Source organism: Chenopodium quinoa, unplaced genomic scaffold, assembly GCF_001683475.1.
Source record: "Chenopodium quinoa cultivar QQ74 unplaced genomic scaffold, ASM168347v1, whole genome shotgun sequence".
Lineage (NCBI taxonomy): Eukaryota > Viridiplantae > Streptophyta > Magnoliopsida > Caryophyllales > Amaranthaceae > Chenopodium > Chenopodium quinoa.
In genome coordinates, this window is record NW_018744367.1 from 1,264,645 (window position 1) to 1,282,405 (window position 17,761).

The window sequence follows — 17,761 nt, forward strand, 5'->3', positions numbered from 1 at the left end:
TACAAAAAGTACACTATTCTATAAATAACCGATAGGATATCATATGTCTAAATATCTTGCATTATCAAAAGAGATTACATGACCTTATTAATGAACATTAAATAAGTTTATGACTAATAAGCACTAAACTTTAAGTTATAACCTTTAAGATATAATCATAATAATAATATCTTTTTCATAATCATAATCATAATAATAATATCTATACATTCAGATAAGACAAGTTCAAATCTTAATAACGAAAGTTTAGGGCTAATAAGTTAGTACTATAAGATAGCCAGATGAAATTTTGACCAAAAGAACACTATCTTACTTAATGGGAGCCTTAGCGACTTGATAAATATGTTAATGCCTTGTGTAATTATGTCACTGTATATTTGACCATCCTTCCAAGTTCTAGTCACTGATATCGCCAACATGTGACGTTCGTGTTCCACCATTTTATAACCCATGAATAGACAGAATAGTTATTAGTTTGAAAGAACATTATTACAATAAAAGTCTTCAACTTTTTCAATAATTATACTTTAGTAAAAAGCATAATGTCATTTTCCAATCAAAATTCACAAAAAAAGATGCAAAAGAAAAGATTATAGTGCATGTTCAATGGGAAAACATGGTAGTGGACCATTTTTATGGCTTCTTTTTACGTGTACATCACCTTATAAAGACTAAACCACTTACTACTCAAATAACCATATTAAAAAGCAATGAAACTGCATGAGTTTGTTGCATAAATTTCATCAATTTTTATAGTTGTCCATCCACTTAGTAACGTATGATTAAAGGGTAGAAATTAGTCAATTTTTTTTATTCTTGAAATTAAAGTAAGATGCTCAAAGTTGAACCATTATTTCCACATGAATAATACTTTGTTCACATTCACAAATATATATACCACATTATAGGAAGCATTTTGTGTATAACCTTGATAAAACACATAGAAATGATTTCTCTAAAAAAGTTGTTCAAATTTTCAATATGGTTTCTCTTTTTCTTCTTTTCTACTATTGTATCAACTCCGGCGAGGCCATGGCTTGGTGGAGTCCGGCGAAAAATCCGGCACAAACAAGATATGTATAGCACCTTTAGTACAACTAAAACTACCATACACAAAGATTTGAAAGTCTTGTATTATCCTCAAACACTAGATCACTTCAATTATCAACAAGAAAGTTATGTGACATTTAAACAAAAGTATATGATGTATTCCAAACACTGGGGAGGAGCAAAGGATAATTATCCTATATTTGTGCATTTTGGAGATGAAGAGCCAATGTTTAATGATGAAATTAATTGGTTAATTCTTCCAGATTATGCTGCAAAATTTAAGGCTCTTGTGGTAATTATTGAGGTAAGTATGTTAATTAAGTACATGAGTGTTTGTTTGGGGAGAAGGGGTCCAAATGATTAATATTACATAATACTCCCGCTGTCCCTTTTTTTATTATTATTTTTTGTTTATTTGCTCCATTAAACTTTACACGGTTTCCAAGATGCGTCTTGCAATGTATATAACTTTATTTCTATACGTGTAAAATTATAAAACTTGATATTAATAAAATTATACGAAGTATAATAAGATGAATCCAAAAAGACCCCACATGAATATATTATCTCTTGTTGATCAATAGGAATTTAAGGTCAAATTCTTTGAAATTTGACGCAATTTTTTGCTCCATTGAGCAAAAAAATAGGGACAGAGGGAGTATTTAATTAGAAAAAAACCAATATATATAGGGTTATAGGCATATAGCCATACTAAATGTTGTTGAAGAAAATATTTGTAAGGCTTTGTTCTCTCCATCTTAAAATAATAATATTCAATTAAAATAGTAAAAGCAAGCTCAATTTAGCAAAATAAGTTTAGTTCATCAGTACAAATAATTTTTAATCCTAAAAATCAATAACTTTTCAGAACAAATACACTAGAGAATCAGTATAAATAATATCAATTCAGTTAGTATAATTTCATTTCAATAAAAATAATTTAAGTATAGTAAAAATAATTTACTAAGGTCGGTAAAAATCAATAAAGCTCGGTAAAAAAACAAAAATTCAATTCGACGAAAATAAGGCAAAGAGAACTAACCCTTATTAGAGGAAAAGAGCGAGGAGTGTATCATTATTAAACTAAGCTTAATGAAAATTCAACTAAGACCCTGTTCTCTTTACCTTATTTGCTGAATTGAAAATATTTTTATTTTATTAAACTTAAATTATTTTTGATGAAATTAGATTAGTTTTACTGTATATATATTTTTAAGGTGAATAAAACAATGTCTAAACCTACATATTTTTTCTCGAGTAAGACATCATTGTGAGACCTTATCATACAAATCCTTAAGTATAAAGTTTTTCTAATACTATGTGTATTGTTATATATTTAACTAATGAATAATTATTTTTATTTTTTTTGGTGATTTGAAGCATCGATATTATGGATGGTCGAAGCCATTTGGAATGTCAATGGAAGAAATCATTAAAAATACAACCGTTCGTGGGTATTTCAATTCTGCCCAGGCTCTTGCTGATTCTGCTGAAATTATTTTGTTTTTGAAGAAAAGACTAAATGCAACTTATTCCCCGGTTATTGTTTTCGAAGGTTCTTACGGTGGAAGTGAGTCCAACTTTCTTAATTAACTTTTAAATAATAACTGCGTTCAACTTTTCTTATAACACTTCTCCCTTTCAAATGAATAGACTATATTGTTGTCTTGTCTTATGAATAAAATCCATATCTAATGTTTATTTTTGTAAGAAAACAAAAAAATAGACCAATGTTTATATGTACAACAATATAGTATATAACTATATACTAGGATGCACAGACACCTCGTCCAACAGCTGTGTCCGTGTCTGATATCGTGTCGGACACTGACACTCGTTCGATACACGACGGACACACATAAAAATTGCATGCGGTTTTTTAATATATTTAGACACTTTGAGACGAATCGTATCCTAGTATGATACGATCCGGTTTGCATTTTGATATGTCACCTCATCTTTTTAACTTTTTTAATTAGAAAGTTAAGGTAAATGAGAGAAAAAGGTAAGAGTTATAATACGAGCGTCTTCAAAACACATTTCATAGCACATTATTCTATGTGAATTTGGAGATATTATTTAGCTACGGTAAATGACTTGTTTTAAGGTTAATTATTTAGTGTTTTGTTGAATAGGTTGTCAAAATCTTGTTTTTTTGATATATTATTTGTCTTGTTATTTGTTATACCCGTGTCTCCTATTTTAGAATTGTCGTTTTTCCGTGTCCATATCGTACCTATATCCGTGTCCGTATCAGTGCAACCTAAACTATATATCATGTGGATACAAGTATTCAGCATATCTACCTACATCATCGAGGACACGTACGAGGTTAAGACTTGCATTGAGAATTTGAGATTAGACATTTATTGATGCCTTGGTCATTGATTTTATATTTCTATGTCACCTAAAAGAACCGTTTTACACGACACTTTTTGAAACTAGCCACTAGCTAGTGGTTTACTTAGTGTTAAATTCGGTTTAACCAATAATCAACAAAAATTTAAAAATAATACTGTGAGTTGTCATTGAAGTTCAATCGTTTTATTGATATAATAGCCAGGTAATTATTAGAAATACGCCCTAATCATAAATTGCATTAGATAATTACGGAGTAAATATCATGTATCTACTATAGTAGTTTATTATTGGTCTGAACTACGAATAACGTAGAAACAATTTCCCTCATAACTATAATCTTTATCCTTTCATTTTCAGTGCTTGCTTCATGGTTTCGACTCAAGTATCCCCATATTGCTCTTGGTGCTCTAGCAGCCTCAGCTCCGGTGCTATATTTCGATAACATGATTGAGCAAAATCACGGTTACTATTACGTCGTAACCAATGATTTCAAGGTAAATTAATGAGTATGGCCCTGTTCATTTCACCTTAAAAAAAAATTATATTCGGTAAAAATAATTTCAGTTCAGTAAAAACCAGTAACTTTAAAGAAGAAATATAACAGATAATCAGTTAAAATCAGTAACATTAAAGAAAATATATAACAGAATGAATTACTTAAAATAGTTTTAGTTCAATAAAAATAATTTAAGTTCAATAAAAGAAATTTCATTTTAGCAAAAATAATTTTAATTTAGTAAAAATAATTTCAATTCAACAAAAATAAGGTGAAGTGAACAGGACCTAAGAATAATTATTAATAACATTCACATTTCTTTCCAAAATTAAATTTAAGGATTGTATCATATAGTTTTACTTACTAATCATTCAGGAAGCGAGTGAGAATTGCTATAACACCATCAAATCTTCGTGGGCTGAAATCGACAAAATTGGATCAACGCCAAAGGGTCTCTCCTACCTTAGTAACAAATTCAAAACTTGTAGGTAAGTACGTAGTATTTCCTCGATTTCAAAATGTTAATACACTTTATATATATACAGAGTGCGAGGTATAAATTAATAAAAAAAATACTTACCTAGTATGGAGTATGTGTTTGTATTATTATTATAATTATTATTACAAATAAACTAGCTCTTAAATATGAGTATTCTTAGTTGTTGGTTATTATTGTATGTAAATTGGTATTAAAAACTTACATAGAACTCGAGGGTTTGTTAAGTCATCTCTCAAAACAACTGAATTGAGAACGTCATAAAAAAGAATAATGTTCCTTAAATTGCTTCGATTGATATTTTAAAATTTACAAATAACTCGTGTGTCTTATAATTACTGATTAAAATTTTAGTTAAGTGATTAGATAATATGAAACGGAAGCTCGATCTGAGATCGACATTCAAAGATTTGATCTTTTGGAGGTGCATGCAGCCAATTACAGGAAACAAGGACGTTGAAGGACTTCTTGGAGAACATGTACGATGATGTAGCACAATATAGTGACACGGACAATAATCCATCCATAATTTGCAAAGCAATTGATCAAGGAAAGAAGGGAAATGACATACTTAGCCGTATTTATGCAGGAGTTCATGCCTATTTTAATGGAACTCATCACAATTGTTTTAATACCAATTACTTTGATGATTATTCAGTTGAAACTAATCTTGGTTATGATTGGCAGGTACGTAATTGATTAATATTGTTGTTATTAATTTTTTTTTTCTTTATAATTTAATCAACTTAGAAATTGTTTAGTCAAATTGCATATTTTGGAATATGTTTTATACTCTATTACGCCCCCTCACATGAGAGCCCTTTGGGCTAGTGGGGGGTGGATGAGATTCGAGACATATTCTTAGATGCACCCTGGCTGCACCACTCATCAAATACCCCCTTTTATACACCAAACACACATATATACTATGTACTACTGGAGTACTAGTATATATTACTTCATCTCCTTCCTCCAATCTTCTTCCTATTTTATTTCTTTCCTTATTTCTTAATTTTTACATAACTTTTTCTCTTTTTTCCAAATTCTTTACTTAATTCTTAATTTTGATTGAAATTTTCTCTCTCCACTGTGTTTGGCATTATCTTCTTCTTTTAAGATTTTCTCTCTTCTCCATTTTTTGTATTTTCATTGATTCGTGATGGATTTAATTGGAATCTTGAAGAGATTGTTGATATAAGTTAATTTATGTTATTGATTTGTAATTTGGTTTAGTTGGTTATATTTTCTGAATTTGTGATTGATATTGCATATATAATTTTTGGGTAATTTGCCAATTTGTAATAGGTGATGAACACAAATTGATTGTAGTACTTTTCTCTTCACTTTTCTTTCCTATAACAATTTTAATCAAAATTTTCATCAAAATTTCGATCATAATTTTCATCAAAATTTTATTCTCCTTTGTTTTTTCCTCTTTCGTTCTTCATATTCTCTCTCCTCTATAACTGTATTTTGTTTAATTTCTATCAATTTGATCTATGTATGAATTTCGATTTTTTTTTTTTGTGGTGATTTTGTAATGAATTTTGATCAATTTGATTAGTTTTGTGAACATGCAATTCATATGAATTGAATTTACGGCCTTTAATTATGAACATAAGAAAATTGAAGATATAAAAATAAAATGCTCATGAAACATACGCATTATAAGTATTAAAAATATGAACATGTGCACTAAAAATATGAATATATGCATTTTAGAAAATGAACATACGCATTCAAAATATGAACATATGTATTGATTCATTTTTTGAATGTGTATGAACATAATTAAGCATTTTAGAAGGTAAACATATACATAAAAAATATGAATATATGGATTTCAGAAAGTGAACATATGTATCTCAGAAAGTTTACATAAGCATTTCAGAAAGTTTACAAAAGGATTCAAAATCTGAATATAAGCATTTAAGAACGAAAGTGAACATATGCATAAAAAATATGAACATATGCATTTCAGAAAGTGAATATAAGCATTCAAAATATGAACACAAGCATAAACTGACAAAAAAGACAAAATGAGAACATTTTATAAACACTAAGAATATTTATCATGAACAACAAATAAAAATATTATGAACATTTCAAAACATTTTATGAACATAAGGTATCTGTTTGATTTCACTAAATTTTTTAACAATTCCAATAAAAATTTTGAACAACAGAGTATCGAACAATATTCAAACAAAATTAAGTGATATTCATATAAATTCAAACAAAATTAAGTGAAATTTACATAAAATTACCTTTTTTGGGAGAATCCGTTTGATTTTCATCTCATCTCAAATATCCATGGTTGTTTTGGAGGAGAGAGAGTGAATTGTGTTTGATTGTAAGAGAGAGAAAATCAAAGAGAGGAGTAATAAATTTCAGAAATGTTAGTATGAGAGTGATGATTTTTTTTTTAAATGCTATTTTTCAAAAAATAGCTGTTGGAAGTGACGGTTTTGTATAAATGACAATTGGGTGAGCTGCATTTTAAAGATATGTTTAGTTTTTTGGGTGGGCTCGTTTTGGTTTGGGCCTTTTTTTAATGGGGCGCGTTTGAAATTGGGTTTGTGGGCTGGTTTCTAGCTGCACAAGGGTGCAGCTTAGACCAATTAGAGATTCGAACTCTTGACCTTTTTGTCACGTTTGCTTCGATAATGTTAAAGGACCAACTTAACCAAAAGTTTAAGCTGATGGTTGAGGCCTAAGAATATGTTTTATACTCTATCATAAAAAATATAAAGGGTAATGTTATATGTAGCCCTTAGACTATAAATAAGCATTCAATACCTTTTCTTATTTGATAGAGTATTAATTTAGAAATTTATGAAAAAATCACGCGCAAATCAATGTAATTAATGTTATATTTTCATTTGTTTTTGCCCTCGTTAAACCTTAGTTAAAATTAAAATTTAATGATCCATTTTATATCTCATCTAGTTAAAATTGTATATTTCATGTTATTACATTTTTTTTTTTTGATGGGATGTTATTACAATTTAATTTTGTAATTATATTACAATTATTCTTGAAAATAATTACAACATCGTTATTTACAATTTAATGTCTGTATTGTGTTGCAGACATGTAGCGAGATGGTGATGCCAGTTGTTCGAGGTACTAGCAAATTGTCTATGTTTCCTCCTCAAAAATTCAGTATACAAGAATTCATCCAAAAATGGAAGAAGAAATACAATGTTGTTCCTCGCCCTCATTGGATTACAACTAACTATGGTGGACATGTATGTCAAATTTCAATATATCTAAATTAATTTAGCAATTTTTTTTAATTAATTTATATCATGGGTTAATCTTGCTCATGGTTGGTTGGATGTGCTCACCGTCATTAATTGTTTTAGCTTTTTCTTTTGATAGTCTTTTGCAAAAAAAAATAAAAATAAATAAATAAATAAAAACAAAATAAAATAAAATTTATATTTATTATTTATTAATTTTCAATATTTTTTTTTAAAAATTACCAGGATATGAAACTAGTCTTGGAAAGATTTGGCAGTAACATTATTTTCTCTAATGGACTCAAAGATCCTTACAGTAGTGCTGGGTAATTTTCTTCCTGATCAAGTTCCTTACTACATCTACAGTTAATTATTTGTTCCGTTCGTTTTTGTTCATCCTACCAAACATGTTTTCTTAAAGTAAAGTAAGAACAAAAACGAAGAGAGAATAAAATTCATTTTGTTTCAATGCATTAAAGTAACTCGAGTGGTAAGCTATACTATAAACTATAAAGTAATCCGTATTATTGTTTGTTGGCTAATACCACGTTATATAATCAAACTACATCGTTTACAAACTATAAAATCTCTCGGTAGTTGTCTTTATAGGCCTACAATCCCTTGTAGCTTGCATGTATAATGTACTAGTTTAAATCTCGTATTATGCACGATTTTACCAAATTTTATAAAGGCTTACAATAATTTGTATGTAATATAATAATTTTCTTCCTACTTTACCATTACATTCAAGTTATATATCATTCCAAATAAATTATATCTTTTGCTCCCAAAATCAATATTTTAATTTTACTGTAATTATATATTTTTCCTCCCAAAATCAATATTTTTTTGCATCTACATATAGAAATTTAAGTATATATTATTATTAAAAAAAAAATATTCATAATTATTAATATAAAATTTGTCTATCATTCGGGTATAACCTAAAGTTTATTATTTAGGAAATTTCAATGAATACTATGGACTACATTATACCTTTTTATAAAAAGAATAAATTTTTAATTAATTGTTGAAGAAATTAAATATTTCCTAATTTCATTTGGCAAAAAAAAAAAAAAAATGGAATTAACTAGATTTCAACACATGTCATTTTTTTTATTCTCTTTTAGTATTTAGTATATAGTTATAGATTTCACTTGTAGTATCGAACGATAACTCGCAATCTTATTTTTATACGGTTTTGTTTTTCTTACCTTTTACGTACGTTGATCTATAGGGTGCTGCACAACTTGTCCGATAGCATCGTTGCCATTTATACAAAACAAGGTTAATAATTATATTAGTAATTATAAATTTTCACTCTTTAATTAACTAATTTTGTTCACTCTTTAATTAATTAATTAAATATTTGTTATGTTTTTCACTTGTGGAATATTATGTTGTTATATAACAGGATCTCATTGCTTGGACATATTTTCTGCAAAGAAAGATGATCCAGAATGGTTGGTTAACCAACGAAAAAGAGAAGTTGAGATTATGAGTGGATGGATCAAACTATACCATAATGATCTCTACAAATTCATGAAATAGTATTTGTTCCCTACCTCAAATTAATATATACTTCGCATAATATGACATATATGTAGTTAGTGACTCAAAGTAAAATTGCAATCATGTAATTTTATATTTATAAAAATGACTGTTATGTCTAAGTACATGGTCATCTGTTTCAAACTACTACCTCCGTTTCAAATTATTTGCAAATTGGAAAAATTGTCGAGTGGGTGAAGTATTTGAAGAGGATCACAAATTGCTGATGTTAGCAATTGGTGCTGCATCATTCCAGGATCAATTATAGCTTGAATGGAGTATACTGTCACTAACTCAATTCTCAACACCTGGTTATTATGAATGGATATAGAAGATGTCTCGGTCCTTCAATGAAAGGTCCTCGTTGAATTATGAATGGATGCGGGATGCCTAGACTTCCACAACTCCAAGTATTCTTGCAAATTCACACAATCTGAACAAATGTTGAGTATCCTCATCGCCCTCCCCACAAAATCCTCAAAAGGTTTACATTAGAAGCAACACCATTTTAAAGCAATTTTCAAATGAATAGTTTTCATGTACCGGATTAGTACCCTTAAAACTACTCTTTCTAATTTTTTATTTTTTTTAAATGCATCACTTGTATTCACACGGAGTTTAAAAAGAGTTAATTTGCTTTGGTTATTTTGCTTTATTTTATGTCAAGTCTATTTATTTTACTATGTTACCCTTTAACACTATAATAATTACACATTTTCACTCTTTTTCTTCACTCACCCATGTTTTTACGTTCTCTCTTACCTTATTCAATTTATGTTAACTCATCATCAATATTTTCTTAAATTGCGTAATCACTATTTAGAATATGAAAGAACATAGGGAGTAATATATGCAAGCAACAAAATTCGTGAATGAAAACAGAGAAGCGTTAAGCTTCTTAATGATTTTGAAACTTGGGAATACATACACTGTATTTGTGATGTCTAATATCAGAAGAGAATGATTTTACAGATGATGACATTAAATACATTGGAAAAAGGGTAACATCTACAGATGGCATGAAAAAAAAATAGATTATCTTATGCACACATCAAACAATGAACAAGACTGTTAGAGCTCTGAAAGAATGGCGGGAATGTAGTGAGATAACTCGGCCGTAAGTGATTGAAATCCATTTACGAGCTGAGTGTGGAACTCCTGGTCTTCCTCTCCAATCAACCTGAAGTGTACTCTAATTGCCCTCTTACAAACAGCCATAAATTCAAGAAGTGCAGCAATGAGTTGCTGCAGTTCCTGCGAACGAAGCCTAGTTGCAGGCTCACCTGATAGAAAAGCAGTACACACACTCAACACTCCACTATTTACCTGCAAGGAGCAATTTCCAATATCAGGATTCATCAAATTACCACACATTACACATTTAAAACCAAAAGGTGTCGCTCAGACTCAGAAACTCATGTGAACATTATATTTCTATGTTACTCAAACATGCTATTTGTGTTGGATACAGGTATACACCCAACTGTCAGATGTGTTTTTTTTTTTTTTTTTTTTTTTTTTTTTTCAAGAAAGTCCATGAGTTTAGCCCATAACGACGTGCCCACACCCAAGTCAAAGTATCGAAGATCTCACATGATCTCGAGGTGAAATGAAGAGTCTTGAGTAATACAGCAGGCAACGTGTTTTTATGAACTTGTACATAATTTTGGCCTGAGTAAAGAATTTGTAACGGTTACTTCAGATAATAACAAAATATCATAGTCCAAGTTACATAATTTTTGGGGATTGTCTCAATTCGTTCATCTATTTGTTGAGATTTTCCCAGTCTATATAAGGTTATTATAAATGCTCTATAAAGATTAGCAGTAAAATACCTGCTAATGTGGAAAAGGTGTTTCTTCAGTCAATTATAAGCCACATAAGAAAAATGATAGAACTAACACACGGAGAGAATTGGAAGAATCCCCATACATGGCCTCAACCTTCATTCTCTCCATTGAAACAAGACTACGTTAGACCTTCAAAGACTAAGGACTACATGTGAGAAAAGAGGAATATGATGCATCATGAAGAACATCTGCATACAAACTTTTCAATAAGCTTGAGGCAACTACTTCACTGTAAGATCTAAACTATTGAGGCATTAACAAACCAGAACACTTACTATCACATACATGTTGCAACTAGGTCACAGACAGAAAGATTAGAGCATCATATGACAGGCTAAAATAGGCAAAGATTTCATAATACTCACTTGAACTGCCACACTGCCTTGCAATATTCTCTGCAGGCTCTGTAAACGTGGTAACTGGTCCCCTTCAGAGCTTCGAGGTTCTTCAAGTTCATTTCGAAGTGCAGCTGTCCGAGTTTCAATCATTCCAATCGCATTTTCCACAGGAGAGAACTCCATAGATTCAGATTTTATCACCAAAAGCCTGTTAACAAGAGCAGGAAACGAGCCTTCTGTTTGAAGAACTGTACGCCGTTTCCACTGATCCTCTAATCCAGCTTGAGTCTTCCCGTTTTTAGTAAAGGGGGTATCAAATAAAAATCGATCAAACACACGAGCACGTACACTTCCAGTGGATAGGGAAAATATCCTCTCTCTCCTACTACCCAAGTCTTCATCTTCCATGACAGGATCAACAGCAGTAATCTGCAAGTAACAGACACCAGGCTGCAACTCCTCCGCCTTCACTTGCCTAGAATCTTGAATAATATGAAGTCTGTGATTACCATCCATCCTGGATTCATATGTATGGCTAAGCTTTTCCATGATGTCTCCAAGCCGTACATCACGGGGCTCCCTGTATACATATTCTTTTTGATCCAGCTTTCCAAATTTCTCACCATAAAAGCCTACCCTATAATATGTAGCATCAGCAAAGGGAATTGGGCTTGCTTCTTGTTCAAGGATAGATTCATAAATACTGGTTAGCATTGTGTGACATTTGGCTAGCTGCCCATATGCCCTTCTGCTTTTGTACACTGGTATTACCAATTCTAGAATGCTAGCACAAAAGTGATAGAGCTCAGCTTGAGAAAAAAGTTTGTTAGCAAGCTGCAAATATTTCACAGCTGAATCAACAGTAAGCTTTGAAGCACCATATCCCTCCACCTCCGCAGCAGCTGTCTCAGAACTTATCTCATTGTTGACCATAGGACATATTTTGCGGAGAGCAGCAACATGCTCTTTGCTCCATACGCCGTCATTTCTACTTACTAGAGCCTGCAAAAGATGTGGCATTATCACTTGTATAAGAAACGTTAATCCAATCAATGTTTTCATAACATTCTAATAGGCCAAAAATTTGGTTCTTGGACTACATTTCTTTCACATATGAATCCCAACCTGTTTGTTGCAAAATGATCTAAATGTACTTCCTTCGTTTCTAGCATTTCCCTAAAAATGGAAATATCATAACAGTTGCACCATTTCCTTATTAATTATGGCTTTTACATAAAATGACCTATTACACCTATATGCCCCTAAGTCATGTAATCTTCTTTGCTTGCAATACCCTTCATATGCCCCAACTTATTCTCCTAATCTATTGTGCCAAAAAGAAATGGTGCAAATAAATTAGAAATATAATATCAATAATATCAATTACAAGTGTTTGACAGGCTACATATGCAAGAAGTTCACATGTGCAATGTCCCCGAGCCCAGTGGAAAGCCACAAATGTACTGTGTAACGTACATTAAACTTGCTAAAACCTGAAATATGCATGGACTGGATTGGATTGTGCAATGACTTTATAAGATATGGTGTTGATACATATGTGCTAAATAAATTACATACATAATATATCACAACATGCACGATTCCGTCATACTAAAAGATAAATATGCATACAAGAATGCTCAAGTTGCCATATCATTCAGGGATACGTATAGGAAGAAGGTTAGACACTAAAAACATCATTGTTAATGAAAAATGTATTTATCAAAGGGATATGTAATAGGAAGAAGGTTAAACACTAAAAACATCATTGTAAATGAAGAATGTAATTATTAATTTTGACAGAGGCTTTTTAAATCAAAGTAAGATGTATACCTGCATAACAACACCTGCAACAGCAACTGCACACTCTGCTGCTTCCGCCCAGGATTGCATTTCCTGATGCGCATCACATAGATGCAGTAGCCACATTATGTGAAGATCTGGAACAGGAGCAAAGGCTACAGCAAGTTTGTAAAAGCTTTCTGCAGCAGCATATCTGTCAATGTTCATCACAGGGCCCTGCCAAGCCAAAGGCAGAAAGTACAACAATTTCGGGTGTCAGTTTGTTTTCCACATTATATGCCTAGGACGCTTGGACTCAGGTCAAGAGTGAGACTTGCGTATTGATCCAGACTGGTACAAGTGTCAGACTTGGGTATGGATCCAGATTTGGAAAATTCATAAAAAAAATAAAAAAAGACTTAACAAATTATCTGTAATAATAAAAATATAAAATAAAAATTAGAACAAATTTTATAAAATACAAGTATTAATGAGTAGTTGCTCATAAACTCAGTTTCTTAAATTTATTTCACTGCTTGTATATCACGGGAAGTTAGGTCAAAAAATAAATAAATAAATAAATAAATTAGTTCCAATGCCCATGGTACCCACACAAGTAATAATTCAGTAATCAAAACTGACATTTCTCATAAAAAAATAAAATAGACTGACGTGACCAAATACATTTATTGTTCAGAATTTTGAAAAAAGTTAAATGAGTGAGAGAAATAAAGAGGAAGTCAAATGAATTATTGAAGAAGACAAGCATCCCGTTGCCATGAAAGAATACCAGCACGATGTGTCGTGTTGACACCGGTACAGAAGGGATGGTGGGTTGAGTCCAAGCATCACAGATATAAGCAGTTGTCAGAGTAAATCTTACCAGAAGTGCGTGTTCCAAGCTCGCATCAAGAGCCAGAATTAGATTGTCAGAGAGATGTTTAACTTCTGACCAAGACCACCTATTCTCCGTAGACCTTTCTGGAATAGCTATCAGTGCAGACTCAGGAAGACCACAATCCCTCAGCAAACTGGAGCTTTTCACTTCATCTGCCATTTCCTCCAAAGATTTACGAAGCCGCTGCTCTTCACCACTCTCTTCAAGACTTCCATCAGGCTTCATCAGAGTAGTTTGTACATCTGACATCAGCTCTGACAATGTTATGGTCAGCATGACTCTAAGCCTTGTAGTTTGCATGAAGTGACAGAAAGAGCTCTGCAAAAAGGAATATATTACTTGTTTTTGAAGAGTGAAAAACCTTAGAATAAAAGGAACAGAAAAAGAAGCAGCACTTGATACATGTAATGGTCATCAGCAATCAGAAACATACCCTTACAAGAATCTGAAGCCCAACAACTGCCCTTTTTCTGATGTTTTCATTTCTATAGACAGCAAGACGAAGAAGATGAAAAGCAATTTGTTTAAGAAAACGATCATTCTCACGTGACATTAATGTCGATCCATGGGAACTTAATATACTGTTAAACACCAGCAGAAGAGCTTTCCAGAATTCAAGTGGCTGATTCCTAGAGAAGAAACTCGTGAATATGGATGTAATGCAATCAAGTTTCCCATAATCAGTTGCAATTCCATGTGTTGCAGCTGTTTTAGAAAACTTCTCAATAATTTCTAGGACTTGAAGACTAACAGCAGCACACAAATTCTCCTCCCAAAGTTCCTGAAGAGAAACAACATTATTACCCTTACAAAACCATTCCTAGACAAGACAAGAGAGACCAAAATGCAGGACAGATCCCAGGTAAAGGGATTGTGTCATCTGGTAAGATCTATTAAATATGAAACAATATTGTCATGGAAAAGTTGTACCAATGCAAGAGTACCCACCAGCTTCTGTCTCAATAAAGGATGCAATGATTCCCTTAGTGCTTGGGCAGAAGTTCCTATCCTGGAAGACTGTGCTTGAGCTAGAGCTTCTCTCAAGGAATAGGGTTGGCTTGGAGAACTTAACTGAGAGTTTACTTTCTGCCACAAATAATTCTCTGGCGTTCTATGAGGCTGCATTGATTTAGCCAACACCCAAAAGAAAGGAGAAAGATCATAAAGTTGTTCAAGAAAAACAAGAAACATTGGAATATCAAACTAAAAATATATGCTGGACCCAAGTGCATATTATATGCACACTGAAAACACGAAGAAAAAGTAAAATTCTACAGAATTACAACATCCAAAATGTATTGAACTTTACCTCTTGCCGTGATGCCTCAGACAGATAGTTGTTGATGGCTGGAGACAACCTGTCTGAATACTTAGGGGATGCATTTCCATCCCCCACGATACTACGAGAACTGTTACCAATTATCATACCATCAGCTGGTTTTTTATGCTGCAAAAATACCATTTGACCTCATGTTGGAGGATAAGAATAGCCACTTCCAGTAAAATAAAAATTAATTTGCCAAAATCAGTAAAACACTGCAACACACAATTGATATACAATGCATGTCATAAAGGAGTCAAAAATAACCTCAAAAAGGATTAAGCTTTCCTCTATAACTTTGAAAAATAATCTGGTTCTTGCAATACTTTGCTGCCAGGCTTTAATCAATGATGCATCATCCAAATTGCGTACAATTTGCAAAACAACAATCAAGATTTCACGCTTTTCAGCAGCACCGAGGTTGTAAAAAACAGGCATTTCATCAAGTATCTGCAAATTAATCTGATAGTTAGCATTGCAGAATATCTAGTGTGCCAAATTTATCATATGTTATTAGAAGGGTAATAGACTGATGTATTATTTACAAACATCAATACCAACAAAGATTATCCTTCACCAGTTTGCTCTGAGGCTTTTAGAGAATCTGATTTAGCCGTCACAAAATTTCTTGACTATGGTCATTTTCTCCTCAACTTATTCGCACATATTAACAAAAGAAATAAATTCAAGGCTAGGCTACTGAAGGTCAATGCGCAACAATAATAAAAATCTAAGAATTGTAGATAAGTCAAGTACCAGGCCAATAAGTTCAATTAAGGGCTAATAAGTTCTAATCAGCGAAGGAAACACACCTTAAGATTAAATAAATTGCTATGAATTGGGTCGACCCACTCCAGCAACAACCAATTCAACAACCACTTCGGGTCTATGAGAGAAGACACAAGCACAAGACTACCAGACAAGAGCAGTAGCAGCAGCAATTGGTAGCAACAAGAAGACAAAAAGTTTTAATGGTCCACTAAGAAGTGTGGTACATGACAAGTTCTTTAATTGTTAGGGGCTATTGAGAAGGGGAAGCTTAGTATATAAGAGGAAGCAATGCAATAGTAATGTTTAGGTTGTTATTGGAGAAAGTAGTAGTAGAGTAGCAGTAGTTGTAGAATTCTTCAAGTGTCAAGCTTTAGCTAGACCATAGTCTTGTAGCCGTTATTTACAAATATCAATAAAAAATATCTGAGCCTTCCTCTATTCTTTATCTTACTGTTACATTCAAGCAGATCGAATTACCTAGTCTATAGCAGAAATCAAGACATTTCATACTTTTTTGAGAACATCCAAGTCAATGCTGAAAAATTGAGAGGGAAAAGGAAATTTTTCCCAATGCTACATACTGAAAAGTAGTGAATACAGTTCAAGATCGCATCAAAAGAGCACAAGTTATGTACCTGGCTTATCAGCGGGAAATAAAGCTGTGCGATGTATAATTTATCTTCAGGCTTCTGGTAACGAGAATCAAATTCATGTTTGCACATGAGAACCACTAAGATTCTAGCTCCCTACATATTAAATTATTAATTAGATGTTTAAAGTATACGAATAACAAGTCCAACCAGGAGAAAATATATGTGAGCAAGCAGTTCCACGCAAAGTAAACAAAGAAGAAGCAACGACAACAGAAGTTTATTGGTCAGCTTACTTTAGCCTTTAGTGACAAGTCATCATGATCTAAGGTGAGGAAAAGCTCTTGTATCAGCACAGACGCAAGATAGTTCCTGCATTTTAAATCAAGTTAACAAAACCAGATTAACAACAACACTCTACTATGAAGCACAAGGTTAACACTAAATAAAGACATAAGAGTCAATCAGTTGCTCACAGCAGTTTAATGCAACAAACAAAATTAAATACTGAGGCACAAGACACCTGTAAACCATTCCGCGCTCTTATTTTCAAGAGATGTTTCCAGGATAATAAAGCAAAATATTAACATTAAACACTAAACCCAAATAAAACTGAAAGTAAGAATGATCACAACCACAGGTCACGTTTGAAAGAGATGTAACAGGAAACACCCTAGAGAGGGGAAAGTAGTCAGCATACCAAACTGAGAGCTAGCAGCATAAACAAAGGTAGTATAAAACTGTCAATTTGGAACCAAACTAACCAGAATATAGTGCTGGATTACACAAACAAAGGTCTACACTGGATTAAAACTCAAACTTTTGGAAACCAAGACCAAAATTAAATATTGTTTCTATATTCAAATCAGTCTCTGCATAACAGCTTTCAAGGACTAGCGCAGGCAGCATGAGTTCTTACTCATGCATCCTTTCCATTCCATCGATATTTGTTTGTGCTTCTAACTCTATGCCAAATGGAATCAGATTTCGAAACAAATTAGATGTTCTTTGA

The 17,761-nt window shown here is 32.1% G+C and overlaps 2 protein-coding genes across 4 annotated transcripts in view; one reads left to right on the forward strand and one right to left on the reverse strand.

Annotated features, from left to right (window-relative positions):
* The first annotated feature begins 721 nt into the window (after nucleotides 1–721).
* On the forward strand, nucleotides 722–9,324 carry LOC110696500 (lysosomal Pro-X carboxypeptidase-like). Of its 3 annotated transcripts, XM_021873794.1 has the most exons (9): nucleotides 722–1,354; nucleotides 2,431–2,620; nucleotides 3,769–3,905; nucleotides 4,283–4,395; nucleotides 4,838–5,090; nucleotides 7,496–7,654; nucleotides 7,895–7,974; nucleotides 8,886–8,935; nucleotides 9,063–9,324. In XM_021873794.1, exons 1-9 carry the CDS (start codon nucleotides 947–949, stop codon nucleotides 9,197–9,199), a joined length of 1,527 nt encoding a protein of 508 aa, XP_021729486.1. In that variant the 5' UTR covers nucleotides 722–946; the 3' UTR covers nucleotides 9,200–9,324. The 3 variants fall into 3 exon arrangements, with proteins under 3 accessions (XP_021729486.1, XP_021729487.1, XP_021729488.1); XM_021873795.1 differs by lacking the exon at nucleotides 8,886–8,935 and having other exon boundaries at nucleotides 9,063–9,199; XM_021873796.1 differs by lacking the exon at nucleotides 7,895–7,974 and having other exon boundaries at nucleotides 9,063–9,193.
* Nucleotides 9,325–10,064: 740 nt separating this feature from the next.
* LOC110696499 (guanine nucleotide exchange factor SPIKE 1-like) overlaps nucleotides 10,065–17,761 on the reverse strand; it is a 31,467-nt gene continuing 23,770 nt past the window's right edge. Inside the window, 10 exon segments of the mRNA XM_021873793.1 lie at nucleotides 10,065–10,525; nucleotides 11,415–12,389; nucleotides 13,221–13,406; nucleotides 14,053–14,385; nucleotides 14,501–14,848; nucleotides 15,016–15,186; nucleotides 15,377–15,514; nucleotides 15,656–15,838; nucleotides 16,795–16,905; nucleotides 17,046–17,121. Of these exon segments, the coding sequence (XP_021729485.1) occupies nucleotides 10,271–10,525; nucleotides 11,415–12,389; nucleotides 13,221–13,406; nucleotides 14,053–14,385; nucleotides 14,501–14,848; nucleotides 15,016–15,186; nucleotides 15,377–15,514; nucleotides 15,656–15,838; nucleotides 16,795–16,905; nucleotides 17,046–17,121 (2,776 nt within the window). The 3' untranslated portion in view covers nucleotides 10,065–10,270.